This window comes from Pogona vitticeps, chromosome 1, assembly GCF_051106095.1.
Source record: "Pogona vitticeps strain Pit_001003342236 chromosome 1, PviZW2.1, whole genome shotgun sequence".
Classification (NCBI taxonomy): domain Eukaryota; kingdom Metazoa; phylum Chordata; class Lepidosauria; order Squamata; family Agamidae; genus Pogona; species Pogona vitticeps.
Genome location: NC_135783.1, coordinates 150,152,874 through 150,171,082, shown reverse-complemented (window position 1 = coordinate 150,171,082; position 18,209 = coordinate 150,152,874). Strand labels below are relative to the sequence as shown.

The 18,209-nt window shown below is 41.5% G+C and overlaps 1 protein-coding gene across 5 annotated transcripts in view; it reads left to right on the top strand.

Moving 5' to 3' along the window:
* The first annotated feature begins 9,788 nt into the window (after positions 1 to 9,788).
* The window catches only part of HAO1 (hydroxyacid oxidase 1), a 62,634-nt gene continuing 54,213 nt past the window's right edge, over positions 9,789 to 18,209 (top strand). For 3 of the 5 annotated variants that reach the window (XM_078388891.1, XM_073003104.2, XM_073003096.2), the window contains exon 1: positions 15,166 to 16,230. In XM_078388891.1, coding sequence (XP_078245017.1) covers positions 16,134 to 16,230 — 97 coding nt within the window. In that variant the 5' untranslated portion in view covers positions 15,166 to 16,133. Of the gene's footprint in view, positions 9,877 to 13,757; positions 13,900 to 15,165; positions 16,231 to 18,209 lie in introns of those variants that run through there. The other 2 variants (XM_073003108.2, XM_073003116.2) reach the window with 2 other exon arrangements.

Sequence of the window (18,209 nt, the reverse complement as noted above, 5' to 3'; positions counted from 1 at the left end):
TTACTGTGTCTGTTCATTTTAATGGTGTTTTATAAATTTTACTTCATTTGAGGTATTTGTTTTAATCAGCTCCTTAATAATAAATAAATAACAGATTTACAGTTTGTCTTAATCAGAAGATTCTAGTCATGAACTGCTATTGATAACTTGAACAAAAGTCTATCATAATACTTGGCAATGTCTTGCTAGTATTGTAACTCCACTGAAGCCCAATAGAATCTGATGTGCTCACAAACCCACAGTTTCACTCTTGAAATGAGTTTGTTTCCTCATATCCTGAAGACAGAAGATGGGAGACCAAAACCAATGTATCTACTGTTGGCTTGGTTGCAGATCTTCCAGCTGTTGCAGCTGTTGAATTCGCAGATGTAATCCAGCTTCTTGAACAAAAGAATTTCTGTTTTCTGCCTTTTGGGCACTAATGTGGATTTGAGAATGACATGTTGTGTAATTGTTCAAATCCAACAGTTGCATACCTTTTTCTTGTACTTGTGGTGAAGTTTGGTGCAACAACGTTCTAGGTGTGAAACACTTGGAGGGGGGAAGGATGAAGTTACCTTTGCTAGGCTGACTCTAGCTATATTGGAAAGTAATGTGTAGGCACTAAACAGGATGGGAAACTTGAGTTTCAGGTTCCTTGTGTTGGATTATTCAGTTGATACTTAGGTTTGCTTATACTGTGTAACAGTGACCCATTATAGCCCTACCTGAAAGACCGAAGGAAGTGGGCATGTTTAGCCTTGAGAAAAGACCAGGGGGAGATATGATAGCACTTTTCAAATACTTGAAAGAAGGAGAGGCAGGATCTTTTCTAAATCATCCCAGACTGCAGGACATGTAATAATGGGCTCAAGCTACAGGAAGCCACATTTAGGCTGAATATCAGGAAAAACCTCATAACTGATAAAGTAGTACGGCAATGGAACCAATTACCACAGGAAGTGGCTAAAAGCATTCAAGAGAAAATTCGACAACCATCTGTCAATCTGTTTTGATTTGGATTCCAGCATTGAGCAGGGTGTTGGACTCAAATGGCCTTGTAGGCCCCTTCCAATTCAGTTATTCTAGGATTCTACCTAATAAGCAAATGGATATTCTTCAAACATTTAGTAGTGTCCTCAGAACAATTTAGTAGTGTCTTCAGAAATCAAGTCCAGTCATACCCATTTTATAACCAAGTATAATATTAACAAAATTGGCTGCTAAAACTGATCTTAAAAAAAATCAAAATGTGATTTTACAATGTGAAGCTAATTGTAGATTATATGCATCAGGCTATAATACTGATTTAGTTAGTTTAAAAGTAAGTTAGATAATGTATTTGTGAAGGCTTTCATGGCCGGGATCTAATGGTTGTTGTGGGTTTTTCGGGCTCTTTGGCCGTGTTCTGAAGGTTGTTCTTCCTAACGTTTCGCCAGTCTCTGTGGCCGCCATCTTCAGAGGACAGCACTCTGTGCTATTTGAAGACGCCGGCCACAGAGACTGGCGAAACGTTAGGAAGAACAACCTTCAGAACACGGCCAAAGAGCCCGAAAAACCCACAACATCCATAAGTCAGATAGAAGCAGAGGAATGTGGTTTTGGATGTGTTACTTTAAAAATACCTCAGATAGATTCTGTTGGTGTTTATACAACATTGTAATATATTGAGTAAAAAGTCCCTATTTATGAAGACATTTGCTAATTTTGCAAAATTCTGTAAACAAATTGAACCAAGTTCTTGGACATCTGCACTCTCCAGATTCAACAGGCAGAACTTTTCCTGGCATAGAGAGGACAATGTTACCGGGGGTTCCGGTTTTAGGGTGGAGCAGCACTTTTGCCACTGTGCTCACTGTCTTAAATAGTTTTAATCAGTTTTAAATAGTTTAAACAGTTTAAACTTTTAAGTTTTGGATTGCTTCCACCTTTCTGCTTTTAACCTTGGCTCTGGCAAGTGTTTTAACTTTTTTTCTGGAGTCACAATAAGATCCTAGGGAGTCGGCCTCCTAAGTGGGGTGTGTGTGTGAAGGAGAAGGACGCAAGAGTAGGCTCAGCCTTATCTCACTCCCAAACAACAATAACAGCTGTATTCAGCCATAGGATAGAGCTGGAAGACTTTTAAAAGCAGAAAAGTCTTCAACAAGGAAGGAGAGTAAAGAGACAAGAAAGATCTCCCGGCTCTGCTTGGCTAATTAACTAATCCTAAAGAGACAGCTGAACAAAGTGCTGAGCAAATAAATCTACAGAGGACCTATTGGTAATATCAGAATATCAAGAATACTATCAACTCAGATGGGGTAGAAAAGAATGTTCCCGTTCCAGAGTGAAAAAAATCTCACTAACTCGTAAGCTATCCAGACGAGGATTTTTACACTCCAGTAGAGCTGCATAACAGATGAATGCCTGAAGGTGGATGATGAGGCTGGGGATTGCTCTAGGACAGCAGTCCCCAACCTTTTTGGGACTGTGGACCGGCTGAGCCTTCGAGGAAGGCGGGGGGTACCACGTGGGTGTGTGCACGGTCTCGGGTGCATTCGCGAAGTGGTGGGGGAGCGCCCGCCAGCACCGGAGTGAGCGCTCCCTCGCCCCTTTGTGTATGTGCAGGGCGGCCTGCATGCCCACCCACACACCCATCCACCCCTTCGCGCTGTTATAAAAACTGAGGAGATCCAGAATGCCCAGCCAGATTTTAAAAGATGCCCAAACCCACAAACCTTTGATTCCAAAAGTATTGCTCTGTGTATTTTTCCCTGCCAAGGCAACTATATTGATTGGTCCTCAGAGTGGAAGGAAAATAGACATCTGGCTTTTCTTTCTAATTCAGTGGCAGAAATTATTGACCTTTTAAAGCTGAAAAGACTACTTGGTCCAATTCACCACGAGCGGTTCGTATTACAATTCCAGACAAACAGAATTCCATTATGTTTGAAAATGCCTTTAAACGTTACTCCTTAGGAAATAGGACAGAAAAAGATTTCATAAATACCACAATCCAGAGATTGGGGCCACTATCCAGGAGGAAAAGCCCAAATAGAAAAGAATACATCAAGAGACATACAAGGCATCCAACAGAGACAAAAGTAGCTTTCAAAACCATCCCAAATCAACTGGATCAGTCCACTCCAACCAACCTGCTTGTACCTCTACAAGTAGTCAATACAAAGGCCACTACTACTTTGGCCCCCAGAAGACATACATCCCATATAGATACCGGTCAGGCAATTAACAGAGATTCCATAGGAAACAACTCGCTGGAAGAGGAGATAGAATTGCTATCCTCCCTTCGCCCTTTACCGAGGAATGATCAAGACTCGATGATAAATCGTTTGGAAGGTCTGGTGTCAGCTTTAAAAGATCTACAATGGCCAAGTCCCCAAAAAGAGTGTACAAAGATTCCATACCAATCTACCCACAGATTGCCATCAAATTCTGTGAATGGCAGCCTGACAAGCCCAGCCCTGGAACCTGTAGGAATTGTGAAAAAAAGGAACACTGTACCACACCTCCCAGTTTCTTCTGCAAATGATCCAGAACTGTTCAAGATAGAAGAAACAACCCTGTGCAGACAACAACAGCAATCCATTAAAACAAAAGACTGAGCTATGTGCCTTTAATAAGGAGGAAAAGGACATAAAACCAGCTGTAACAAATGCTCAGGAATGCCATGAGAAGTTAGAAATTCAACCATGACAGATATGATCCTGGAAGCAGTGTTAAATTAAAATTAAAACCATCTAAATCGGTGTTAGATGGTTTTAATTCTTTTAAGGTAAATGCAGTGGCTGGACAGGGAAGCGGGGTGTTTGAAGGAGGGGTAGGTATTCTTATATCAACTGCTTTGAAGCTGAAATCTGTTACAAAACCCTCTCTGAGACAGTTAGCAATGGACATAGTTCTAACGGGGCAAGAGGGATTTATTGATCATAAATGAATATCTGCCCCCCGCCCATGTGTAGAAAAGCAGAACTTGAGGAAAACTGGCTGTTACTAGAAAATTATGTGAGGACACTTATCTTAGAATACCCTGATGCTCTGACACTCCTGGGAGGTGATCTAAATGCCCGGATGGGCCCAAATGATGACTTTCTGGCTTTCAAATAAAAGTTGATTCTTAATACAACATCTGAGAACACTGACCACTATCAAAGGGAGAGGCTATTTAAAGATCAACAGGCAAATTTTGCTGGGCCTGCCTGTATATATTCTCCTATAGATTGGATCTATATGTGTTAAATGGCTCAACTGAAGGTGACATTCCAGGTGAATTTACATTTATATCAGGATCCAAAGTTAGCACGATTATATTCTAGTATGTAGAGACCTCCAATATTTGGTTGAGGATTTTCAGGTGCTTCCATATTTGGAGGGATCATTTTCCTCTTTTCCTATGCCTGCAGCTAAATCCTGGATCTGTCCATTTGGAGTCCAGACATTATATCCCAATTGCACCACTTGAAAGAGGTGGTTGCAGGACAAGATAGACCCCTAGTCTGGCAGTTAGCCTAAGGGAGTTTCTAACTCAGGAGGACATGAACAAACTTATATGCTGTATTACACAGGGAGTGAAGCAGCTGATTCAGATCCCATAGCCATTTATGAAAACCTCATACAAAAACTTAATGCAATTCTGGTTCACACTCATAGTGAAGATTCTCAGAAACTACAACTACTCTAAACCATGGTTTGATCATAGCTGTGCATCAGCAAAAAATTTTTATTAAACTGGCAGTTTCAGCAATACGAAAGATCAGAAGGTCAGACCAGAAGTGATGCCTTCTCAAAACTCTTGATACAAAAAAGAAAGAAAGAAAGAAAAAAGAATATAAACTGCTGATACAACACACTAAGAAAGAATATACCAGAAAACTCTGGGGACAGTTAATTGAAGCAGTTAAAGATAAAAGCCCATCCCTCTTTTGGGATTTAATCTCAGGTAGATCCTTTGGTCAAAAATCCCCTCCATCCTCATGTATACCAGCAGATAAACAGGTCTCCTTTTTTGCAAAACTGTATGAGGATATTATTCAAACTTCCTCTCCAACAATTCTAGAAAGCACTTCTAAATGGCCTGCTGTAACCCCAGGAGAGATTCGATCACATATAGACCAACTAAAAAATGCCAAACCCCCCAGGCCAGATGGCATCCCACCAGAATTCTTAAAAGAAAATAAGGAGTGGTGGGCCACTCTTCTGGCCCCACTTTTTACGCACATTGATACTACAGGCTATATACCCAAATCCTGGAAAATAGCCATTGTAGTCCCATTTTATAAGAAGGGCAACAGGGAGGACCCATCCAACTACAGACTGATTAGCTTGCTAAACATTATAAGCAAACTCTATGCAAGGCACCTTCTGGAAAAAAAAATTGGTTTGCTTGAGCAAGAGAACGTCATAGTGGCAGAACAAGCAGGTTTTAGGCCAGGGAGATCTACAATAGATCAATGCTTAGTTATTTAACATCTCATTGAGAAATATTCCTCTAAGGGTATAACCTCCCTTTATGCAGCATTCGTCGATATTAAATCGGCATTTGACTCTGTATCTAAAATGTGACTCTGAGATAAACTGATAATAGTTCTCTATAGATTGAAGACTTCTGTGTCTTATAAGGTCCTCATATGAAGAAACATACTTAAGAGTTAGAAACAGTAGAGAAGGACATCTTACAGAACCCATCCAAACTTACAGAAGAGTCAGGCAAGGCTGTCTACTGGCCCCAGCTTTATTTAATTTTTATAAAAATAACTTACCTAGCTGGCTCAATAACCCCGAACTTCACCCTCCCGGACTTGCTAATAAACTTATATCAACATTACTGTATGCTGATGACACAGTGATCCTCTCTAGAACTCCTGTCGGTCTAAGTAGGGCTTTGCAGAAACTCTCCTTATACTGTGAAACTGAGTTTCTAACAATAAACTATCAGAAAACCAAGACAGTTGCCTTTGGGCGCTGTGACGTGCCCCTACGTTTCCCCAGAGTATTTCACTAGCTTAAAGGCCATGGCACATTCCCTCCTTTACCTCTGTCAACAATGTTCAGTTGGAAAGACTGCAGTCCATGCTGAGTGTAAACTTAACAAAACAGGTTTATTGGTTACAGTTAGCTTAAGCAGGTTCTTCACAGACTTTAAAGCAGCAGTCCCCAACCTTTTTGGAACTATGGACTGGTTGGAGGGCGGGCCTTGTGAGTGGGGCGTGGGGGCACCCCCGCACTTGCGGGTGGGCGTATTGTGTTTGTGGGTGGGCGTGTTGCATTTCCTGGAGGCATATCACACATGTGCACGAGTGCAACACGCCCAGCAGGCGGGCGGGCAAGGTGGTGGAGATCCATCTCCACAGCCCAGTCCTGGGAAGCCCACGGACCAGCACTGGGCTGCGGACTGGGGGTTGGGGACCCCTGCTTTAAAGCATTCAGTAGACTACTAAAAACGTGTTTCACTCTTAATATCTTAACTCTCTATAAGTTCCACACTCTTAACTGCCTCTTTTAACTCCCAACTCTGCCACACTCTCTAACTCCTACAGACTAACTTCTCACTTAAGACTCTCATCTCTGACTCTTAACTGACGGACTGACTAACTCCTCTCACGATCTTCCTCTAACTGTCTCCCTAACTAACTGACCCTCACTGCTCTTATCTGATTCAGTCCTCCCTTCAGGTTTCTCTGGTTCTGCCTCCGAACAGCTCTCATTGGTGTATGCAAATAAACATAAATGAGCCAAAACAGGGTGATCACCACAGTCCTCCCCCCTTAATAAGTTTGTTTTATGTGGGGAAACCCATCAGTTTGCCCTCATAAACAGACAGCCAAGTACATGCAAATACAACAATATCTTACCAATACTTATATATACCTCAGGCGCAAACCAAAGACAAGGGTTTGGTCAATTAAGGGTCACCATATTGAGCAAGTTAATAACTTCATATACTTAGGGGTAATTCTATAAGCCACAGGCTCAACATAGTAAGTACATGGCTGATCAAGGAGAAGACCGCAATTAGTATACCAAAGTTTCACTGCTCTCAGGGCAGATTTCTTGTTCCTGCAACTCTTAAACTCTATAAGGCTAAGATGCTTGCAGAACTGCTACATGGTTTTTAGAGCCACATAGTTCACATTTTCCACCACAAGAAAGGGTACAATCTAAAATTTTAAGAACCATCCTTCAGGTTCCCAGATGTGTCTCAAATACAATGATACAATTGGAGACAGGTCTCCTAAGAGTCGAGGCCTGGGTTTGTATCCTGTCTATATATACGTGGCTAAAGTGTCAAGAAAAGGTGACAGGAATACACAGACTTATACCAGAATTATACCAGAAAGATCTGGAGGTCCCGGACAACCCAGATAGTGTGGTTGCTGACCTTGAGCCAGACATCCTGGATAGTGAAGTCAAGTGGGCCTTGGAAAGCATGGCTAACAGCAAGGCCAGTGGAGGTGATGGCATTCCAGTCAAATTATTTTAAATCTTAAAAGATGACGCTGCTAAGGTGCTCCACTCAATATGCCAGCAAGTTTGGAAAACTCGGCAGTGGCCAGAGGATTGGAAGAGATCAGTCTACATCCCAATCCCAAAGAAGGGCAGTGCCAAAGAATGCTCTAACTACCGTACAATTGCACTAATTTCACACGTTAGCAAGGTTATGCTCAAAATCCTCCAAGGTAGGCTTTAGCAATATATGGACTGAGAACTCCCCGAAGTACAAGCTGGATTTTGAAGGAGCAGAGGAACTAGAGACCAAATTGCTAAGAAGCGCTGGATTAAGGAGAAAGCCAGAAAGTTCCAGAAAAATATCTACTTCTGCTTCATTGACTACACAAAAGCCTTTGACTGTGTGGACCACAGCAAACTATGGCAAGTTCTTAAATAAATGGGAGCGCCTGACCACCTTATCTATCTCCTGAGAAATCTATATGTGGGACAGGAAGCAACAGTTAGAACTGGATATGGAACAACTGACTTTTTTAAAATTGCGAAAGGAGTAAGACAAGGCTGTATATTGTCTTCCTCCTTATTTAACTTATATGCAGAATACATCATGCAAAACGCTGGACTGGAAGAATCCCAAGCCAGAATTAAGATTGCCAGAAGAAATATCAACAACCTCAGATATGCAAATGATACCACTCTGATGGCAGAAAGTGAAGAGGAATGAAAGAACCTCTTAATGAGGGTGAAAGAGGAGAGTGCAAAAAATGGTCTGAAACTCAACATGAAAAAAACTAAGATCATGGCCACTGGTTCCATCACCTCCTGGCAAATAGAAGAGGAAGATATGGAGGCAGTGACAGATTTTACTTTCTTGGGCTCCATGATCACTGCAGATGGTGACAGCAGCCACAAAATTAAAAGACGCCTGCTTCTTGGGAGGAAAGCGATGACAAACCTTGACAGCATCTTGAAAAGCGGAGACCTCACCTTGCCGACAAAGGTCCGCATAATCAAAGCTATGATTTTTTCAGTAGCGATATATGGAAAAGAGAGCTGGACTATATAGAAGGCTGACTGCTGAAGAATTAATGCTTTTGAATTGTGGTGCTGGAGGAGACTCTTGAGAGTTCCCTGGACTGCAAGGAGAACAAACCAATTCTGAAGGAAATCAAGCCTGAGTGCTCACTGGAAGGACAGATCCTGAAGCTGAGGCTCCAATACTTTGACCATCTCATGAGAAGAGAAGACTCTCTGGAAAAGACCCTGATGTTGGGAAAGTGTGAAGGCAAGAGGAGAAGGGGATGACAGAGGACGATATGGTTGGACAGTGTTATCGAAGCTACCAACATGAATTTGACCCAACCCCAGGAGGCAGTGGAAGACAGGAGGGCCTGGTGTGCTCTGGGCCATGGAGTCACAAAGAGTTGGACATAACTTAACAACTAAACAACAACAAAAAGGGTCATAACAATTCCCAAGGCCTTTTGCCCTTGATTTTCTATAATTTCCAATCAAACTGGGTAAAGGCTGTTCAGAGTCATTTGATGAACATCAGTCTATTTTCACAAGTGCTGCTGTCATACGAAATACATAAGTCAAGGAAATTAGTCAAAGAATTTAGGTTATAGAACCCCAAGCTGATTTTGCTAGTGTGCAGAATCTACTGTTAAGTACCCACGTTAAGAACCCCATGGAACTGGCAGACTATCTATCACTCTTAGAAGAGAAAGGATTTAGAAGAACTTTTACACTAGCAAGGTGCTCTGTCCTTCCATCTGCCGTCCTCGAATGGAATTATAGGACCGTGCCTCATGTAGAAAGGCTTTGCTCCTGTTCACTAGGGGTTCTAGAACCTATCCAAAACATGTTTTTCACCTGTCCTCACTATGAGATTGCACGTAACCAGATTATTTTTCCACTGATTAAAAAAAATCTCAGGTTGTACAGAAGAAAGTAGACTCCAGTTTCTTCTCTCAGATAAAGACCTTAAGATTACGTATCACATTGCAAGTTTCTGCATGGTGATACCACGGTGCCTTGAGTTGCGAATCTAATTCATTCCGGGATGGTGGTCATAACTCAAGTTGGTCATAACTCAAAGCATCATTTCCCATAGGAATAGGACTACATTGAAACATGATTAATCCATTCTGGCCGTTTTTTGGTTGTATCTCAAAGCATTTGTTCTCATAAGAACTAATGCAAAAATGGTTAATCCGTCCACTGGGGGAGATTTTTTTTAACCTAAGACGACCTGTAAGTTCATCTTATTATGCTGAATAGGTTATGCATTATTCACGTTCTATGCTGATGTGGTTGAGAGGTGAAACACCAGAGATGTTAAAAAGGCGGAGCCTGAGAGCAGAGGGAGAGTAGAGTTCAGTCAGAGTTAGAGAGAGAGAGAGAGAGAGTTTGGGAATCACTTCGTGCTTCTCATTTGTGCTGAAATCGCAAGTAAGTGGAAATTTGCTTGATATTTATTCTCAAATTCCCCTAGATGAGGCTAGAGATTTTGAAGCCTATATAAAATAGGTGTATTCTAGATTTGGCATAAATGCAGAACACCCAAGGAGGAATTTTCGTGCCCTTACCAAAAAGCCTGAAGAATCTTATGCTCAACTGGGGGCTAAATTGGTTCAGTGTTTGGAGAAATGGATGGAACGTGAAAATGTCACTTCTCTTGAGCAGATGAAAAATGTGATTGGGTTGGAACAATTTTATTTTATCTTGCCTGGGGAATTGCGTTATTTAGTCAAGGACAAAAATCCCATAAATCAATTAGAAGCAGGTGAAACAGTGGATTACATTGGGGAGATTTGAAACCACAGGTCTCTGAGGTAAATTTTAACAAGCAGAATTGGGACAACAGTAAGAAACCTTATAATAAAAATTACCTCAGCAAAACAACAGGAAAATAATTTTCACCTAAATTAGCACAGCCTAGTTCTCTGACCCAAATGAATCCTGAGGAAAAGTTAAAGTTGAATCGATCTCAGAGTGAGCAAAGAAGACAGTGTTATAACTTCAGGGAGTTCAGTCATTTACAATTCAATTGTATGAAAACTAAACTTAGGAACGAGAAGGATGATAATCAGACCAAAAAGGTTTACTGTTTAAAACCAGCTGAAGCCACTGAGAGAAGCAGTAACAATGGTAGTTCTGTCTCCATGGCAACTGGCAAGACAGAAAATTCTGATCTGCCACTAGCCCAGGTCATTCATTGTTTTCTAATAAAGGCGGAAGATATTTTAGTTCATCATCATCATCATCATCATCATCATCATCATCATCATCATCATCATTTATTGTCATTGTTAGTATATACACAGTATACCCATACAACGAAATTCACAGACACCCAGAGACCAGACACATGCACACACATAAAATTCCCCAAACACTCCCCACCCACTAAAAATCCCCCACTAAAAATACAAACATCTACACAGCAGGCCAAGTAACACAGTCCAACTAATTATTCACTACTGGTGGTCTTTAAGCTCATTATTAATTGCAATTATAGCTCTGGGATAAAAACTATTCAGAAAACGTGTGGTCCGAATCTTAATTGTTCTATATCTTCTGCCAGATGGTAACAGTTCAAAAAAGTTATAAGCAGGATGGGAAGAGTCTCTCAGGATGCTGTGTGACTTCCTTAGACAGCGGGATGTGAAGATGTCATCCAGGGTTGGTAGCTGGAGCCCAATAATATTCTGGGCAATTTTAATGGTTCTCTGTAGAGCTTTTTTGTCCGCTACAGAGCTACTGTAACTCTGGTGAGAGGTTTCTCATTAATGAAAAGTCTTATGTTGGAGTGGTTAATACTTGTTCTAACATAACCCTGTGTTATCCTGATGTGATTCCTAAAGAACAAAATCTGGATTGTGGGTTAGGGTAGAAGTTACAGTCCTGAGTGAATTATACATTGTTGTTCTAGGTTGGCCTTGAATGGGGAACAGCCGTGTGATAATGTAGGACGTTTTCTCCAAACGGGAGGGGTCAGGAGCACCAAGAGAGATCCAATACTTTGAGATGAAATGAGGATACAAAATACATTGACTATAGAAAATGTATATAAAGTACAGATACAAAATACATATAGAATATCATTATAGTAAGGAAATAGTAAGAACTCATATTTCAATTACAGGTACAAGGTATGATTACTTGTGTAAAATACTGATTATGAATGTTAAGTACATGTGAATCAAATAGCATGTGTTGTCTTAAATTGTAAAGCCGGTACTTCGTATTTGTTATATCAGAACCTCATCCTTGCCCCCTAACATTACTATCAAAGGAATAAGTTCTACTCCAGTGATTTTACCCATGGCTAAAGTGAAAATAAACTGGGATGTTACAATTTCTGATCAGATTCCTGCACCTTGTTTAATTGGGCTAGATCCAGAGTGCTTTTGAAGTAACAGGTTCCCTGAGAGAGCAGTTAACAATCCCTGAAGGAAAAATGTATTCCCTAACCTCTGAATCTATCCAGGGATGTGCCAAGTTGGAAAAGAACCATGAGGTAACCAAAATGAATGATGAGGTTTTTTTGAAAATCCCTAATGATTCTTCCTGTATTGAGGAACGGATGGAAGATAGTACTTTGAATGATTGTACTACAAAAGAGAGAATCCCATTCCACAGACCCCTGACCACTCAGAGAGGTCTATGACTGATAAAGACCTGACATACAGAGAGAGTTTACATCTGATAGAGCATGTTAAGAGTGCTTTTGTACTTGGACGCTCACAAGGGGGCCAGGAATCACCCACTGCACCAGAAATGGATACACTAGCAAAGGGAAGCTTGGACGGGGAAAGTTTCTTAGAAACTGATCTCATGCTTTTGAAAACCCCAAGTAAAACTATTTTGGCTCAGGAGCAGAAGGAGGAAATTAGTTTGGGCGGTTTCTTTGAAGCAGCCACCAGTACATCTACTTTATTATCTCCTGAATGCCCTGAAAGGTCTTGCCTGGATAAGGAAAAAGTCCTTAGAAGTGGCAGAGCCAAGTTTGGGAAGTACTCCTGAAAAAGAGAAAGGCTTGTATGAGGCCCAGGAAAGAGTATTCTATCCTGAGGACCAAGTAGCAGAACTGAGAACTATAGAGGGGAGAAAATTGCTTTTGGCAGGGGCGGAACAAGTAGTCCTTAAATCCTTGCAAGGCAGCCCTCTAGCGTATAACTGAATGAAGAAATAAATTCATATAACATAAGAGAAACTTGCATGAGAATATTAAAGTGACCCATGATAGTGGTCCCCCACATAGGGGAAATGTTGCAAAAAAGTACCTGTGAGTGAATGTGTGAGGAGAAAGGCATAAGCCCTGACTTCTTAAAGAGGGACACATCCAGAGATGTTTGGGAGGAGGAGAGGGAACTGTCTACCCTTTCCCCAGCTGAGAAAGTGAAGCCCTGAGCCAGATTTAAAGCAGACGTCACTAGGAAACGACCAGCAGACAACGTCCAGTAGACAACTGAGTGGCCGATGACCACCAGTCGATGGAAGAGAACATGGAAGAAGGAGCCAGTGATCATCAGAGGGACCCCTGAGTGCCAGCAGTCATGTGTCCAGCTGAAGGAGGCAGTAACAACCGGACCAGTCCATGGCGCACCTTGCTACAATGGGAAGGTGAAAGACTTGGACTTTGCAAACCACGGAGTAAAAGAGACTAAAAGAGACTAAAAGAGACTCAGATCATGCCTTGAAAGCCAAATGACTGATGGGGGGGGGGGGGATAAACCAAGCTGATAATGTTATAAGAAATGTTCTATTTGTGTATAGTGTGAAAAAACTGAATATTGATGAACTGAAACTTGGAGAATGATTCAAGGACTTCTAAAACAAACTGGAACGGACTATTGATTTACTGGTTAATTATCTATGTAAAAGTTTCCTGATTGTGGTATATTTCTGTAAGGTTGAAAATGTTAAATGTAGTAAGTATAACTGATGAGGTAAAGTATATTATTGAATTACATTGGAATGTTTAGACTAAAAGAGATTTTGATTGTTATAATAAATATTGTCATTGCTGGCAAAATGATGCCAGAGGGTAAATAAAGTTTCAGGCAATGATGCATGTTTGTTTGGAATGGAAAACGTGTTTCTCCTCCCAAACAAACATATTTAAGGGGGGAGGTATGTGGCGTTCACCCTTATTATGCTGAATAGGTTATGCATTATTCATGTTCTATGCTGATATGGTTGAGAGGTGGGGCCACCAGAGATGTTAAAAAGGCGGAGCCTGAGAGGAGAGGGAGAGGCTAGAGTTCAGTCAGAGTTAGAGAGAGAGAGAGAGTTTGGGAATCTGAGGAGTGATTAGTCTGAGGAGTGAATAGTAACCTGTAAGATAAGAGATTGTTATTGATACTTATGAAAAAGATACTTATGAATTATTATAGAAACATTTGTAATCAATAAACCTGTTTTATTCAAAAGACAATGATGAATGGACCTTCGTCTTTCCTAAGTAAGGTATGCTGATAAAGAAATCAACTGGTGGCAGGGTGTGAAAAGGGTGGTTTTTTGTTTTTGTTTTTTTTTTTTTTGGTTTGCCTTCGTGAGCTCTCTCTTTTGGGGAGACAAACAGGGGCCACGAGGGGCAAACGTCACACTGTCCACTAGGGGGAGACTTTTTTTAACCTAAGATGACCTCTAAGGCTAAAAAAAGGCAGGAAAGGAGGGAGGGAGCCTTTTTTCCAGTCATATCGCAAGTCAAAACAAAATTTTGCAACCGGAGCTGGTTGTAACTCGAATTGGTTGCAAGTCAAGATGTTTATAAGTCAAGGCACCACTGTACTTAGATTCCAGATATCAAAGTGTAGATAAAATTTAGATCTGTAGATTTTAAATGGTTTTAAATTGTGGGTTTTAAATGGATTTAAATTGTAAGATTTTAGATGGATTTTAAACTAAGTGGTAATTTTGTTATGTTTTTATTTCAGAAAGGTTGATTTTGTTTATTTGGTCTAAGGACTGTAATATAAATATGTATGTATGTATGCCCATGTTGCCTCTGTTGAAGGATGAGAATCTTGGGAAAGAGGTAGCAACCCAGGTCAGCGGTGCCAACACAGGGATTAAAACTCAAGCTTTTAAGAGGCGAGCACGTCGAAAGCCCTGGGCCTGGATGGACATGTCTTTCAGATTTGCTTTCTCCTAATTGTTGTTTTTTTTTTTTTTTTAAATCTCCATCTTGTTTATAAAGATATATGCACATTCTGGAAACTTTTTATCAAAAATGTTTACCCATTCTTAGCAATGAGTGGTTTCATCAATTCCCTCCTGCTTCATTATAAGGTTCACATATAAGGAGTTTCCAGTTAATTTATGGAAATCAGTATTGCAAGATGTTGTAATGTGCACTAGTTTAGGTAGCTTTTGGAAGAGGATTAGATAAATTCATGGAGATCAGATATGTGAATATCTGCTTGTCATTACGGTCGTACAGAACCACCAGGTTAAGTGTCACCAGTTGCTGAGGACCAAGAGCAGGGGAGAGGTATTGCTTTCAAGGACTACTTGCACACTTCTTGACAATACATGCTTGTAAGTGGTTGTAAAAAGGAACTTAAAGCAGATGGGTGGGATAGCTAATACCCTGGAAAACAGAAACATAATTCAAAATGATCTTGATAGGATGGAGCACTGGGCTGAAAACAATGAAATTCAACAGGGATAAATAGAAAGTACTGCACCTCGGAAAAAGAAACCAAACACGGAGTTACAAGATGGGGGGATACATGACTCAGCGGTACTACAAGCGAGAAGGTTCTTGGAATTGTTGTAGATTACAAGCTGAATATGAGACAACAGTGTGATGTGACTATAAAAAAGGCAAATGCTATTTTAGGCTGCATTAATAGAGGTATAGTTTTCGAATCCCGCAAGGTGCTAGTCCCCCTCTATTGTGTCCAGTTCTGGAGGACAAATTGGAACAAGTTCAGACAAGGGTAACAAGGAAGATCAGCGGGCTGGAAACCAAGCCTATGAGGAAAGACTGAAAGAATTGGGCATGTTTAGCCTTGAGAAAAGAAGACAGAGGGGTGATACGATAGCACTTTTCAAATACTTGAAAGGTGGTCATACAGAAGAGGGGCAGGATCTGTTCTCAGTCGTCCCAGAGCGCAGGATACACAACAATGAGCTTAAATTAAAGGATTATAACTTCCATATGATACATTATACTTTTCATAATTCTTTTGTTGCCTCTGTTCGATTGAGTGTTTCAGGAACATTCCCTAGATCAAGGCTTTGTAACCTGTGCCTCTCCAGAACTCATTGGCCTTCAGCTCCTGGAAGCCCCACCCAGCATGGTCAATGGTCAGGAATACTGGGAACTGAAGTCCAGAACATCTGGAGGGTCAAAGGTTGAGAACCACTGGCATGTTTCATGATGTGGATCACCTACATTGTGGATATGCTGGAGTGTGTGTCTATCTTGTTCTTCTAGTTAATGATATGGACCAGAGACATGCCACATTTTGGTGAACGAAGCAGATGTCAAAGTCCAAAGCAGTCATCTAGAAATGTCAGTAGGGGGCTCGATGTTTTGTTGGTTACTTAAAAAAAGAGTTGCATGAACTTTGCTTTCATTTAATGATTAACATGCAGAAAACCAGTAAGTTTAAATGATCTGAGAACAGAAACTGAATTGAAAACCAGCACCATGTCTGAGAGACCAATTTGCATTGCTGATTTTGAACAATATGCTAAGAAATTTCTTCAAAAATCAGTATATGATTACTACAGGTCTGGGGCTGATGATCAGCAAACTCTGGCAGAAAATGTGGCTGCCTTCTCAAGGTATGTAGTAGGACAAATGTTCTACATTTAAGAGCTCTGTTAGAATGTTAATAGGAATTAAAACAAGAAGAGAAGAAGTGCATATGTGACTCTGCAGGACTAGAGCAGCGCTCAGCTCCATATCTTTCTGCCATGTACTCCAGATGCTGTAGCAAAGGAGGATCAATGTATTCTCACAGGCTTTCACATCCAGGATCTGATGGTTGTTGTGGGTTTTTCGGGCTCTTTGGCTGTGTTCTGAAGGTTGTTCTTCCTAACGTTTCACCAGTCTCTGTGGCCGGCATCTTCAGAGGACTGAAGTAGGAACTCTCTCTGTGCTCTGGTGCAGTTTGTTTGCATAGTTGAGTATTTATAGCTGGAGGATCAACTTTTCATTTTAGATTTTGCCATTTATGTTGTTAATACAACATAATTGCAAGAATCTGTTCTGGAGCAAAATGTTCCGGGCACTGTTTGGTGTCCAAAACAACAACACAACAAAAACCCAAGTAGGTGACTGATTTCTTTGTACCCATTTACAAAAAACACAGCTGACTTTAATGCTTGTGTGTATTATAAATATATCATAGTTAACAAATGGACAATTAATAAAATGCTTCAATCTGAGGGTGTCCATATGAAAGTTTTTAAAGAACTCAAACATGAAACTGCTGATTGGAGAAAATATGGAGCATCTTTTTAAGAAGGAAAGAGAAATGATGGGAAAAGATGAAGAGAGTTTGTTGGCTCTTGGTTTTCAGCTTCTACAGCTAAGACAGGGATGGGCAAATGGTAGCCCTCCATATATTCTTGAACCATAACTTCCATTAGCCTTAGTGAGTATAGTGGCCGGGCAACTCCAGGCGCTGCAGGATGAAACGGATTTTCTAGATCCATTTCAATCAGGTATTTCAATCAGGCTGGACTTTGGTATGGAGACTGCCTTGGTCGCCCTATACAATTACCTTTGCTGGGAAAGAGACAGGGGGAGTGTGACCCTGTTGATACTCCTGGACCTATCAGCAGCTTTCAACCCCATCAACCATGGTGTCCTTCTGGATAGGCTGGCTGGGTTGGGGGTTACGGGGCACTGTTTTATGGTGGTTCCGCTCCTTCCTGGCTGACCGTGTCCAAAGGGTGGTGCTGGGGGACAGTTGCTCTGATCCATGGTGTTTATGTCATGGGGTTCCTCAGGGCTCGGTACTGTAAGTTAAACATGCTGTTTAATATCTACATGGAACCGCTGGGAGAGGTCATCAGGAGGTTCGGACTAAGGAGTCAGCAATATGCTGATGATACTCAGCTCTACGTCTCATTTTCTACCAATCCAGGTGAGGCGGTTTCTATGCTGAACTTGTGTCTGGACCTGATAATGGACTGGATGAGGATTAATAAATTGAAACTCAATCCAGACAAGTTGGAAGTGCTATTAATAGGTGCTTCACCGGACAGACTGGAGGGCCATTTCCCTGCCCTGAATGGGGTTACACTCCCCCTAAGGGACAGGGTCCGCAGCCTGGGGGTGCTCCTGGACCCCGGCCTAACTCTGGAAGCCCAGGTTGACTCGGTGGCCAGAGGCGCCTTCCTTCAGCTGCGGAAATTATACCAGCTGCAGCCCTACCTGGACGAGTGGAGTCTCATGATAGTTACACACGCACTGTTAATATCTCGTATAGATTACTGCAATGTGCTCTACACAGGGCCGCCTTTGAAGACAGTCCGGCGACTGCAACAGGTCTGGAATCTAGCTGCGTGGCTGGTGAGTGGTGGGGCCGCTAGGGGACACATCAAGCTGATTCTGTTTAAATCACATTGGCTACCTGTTGCTGCCCAAGCCCAATTCAAAGTGCTTGTTTTGACATATAAAGTCCTAAATGGCTTGGGCCCTGGATACCTGAAGGGCCACCTCCTTCCATATGAACCTACCTGGCTGTTAAGATCTAGCCAGGGGGCCCTCCTGAAAGAGCCATCTCTCAAAGAGGTAAGAGGGATGGCTTGTA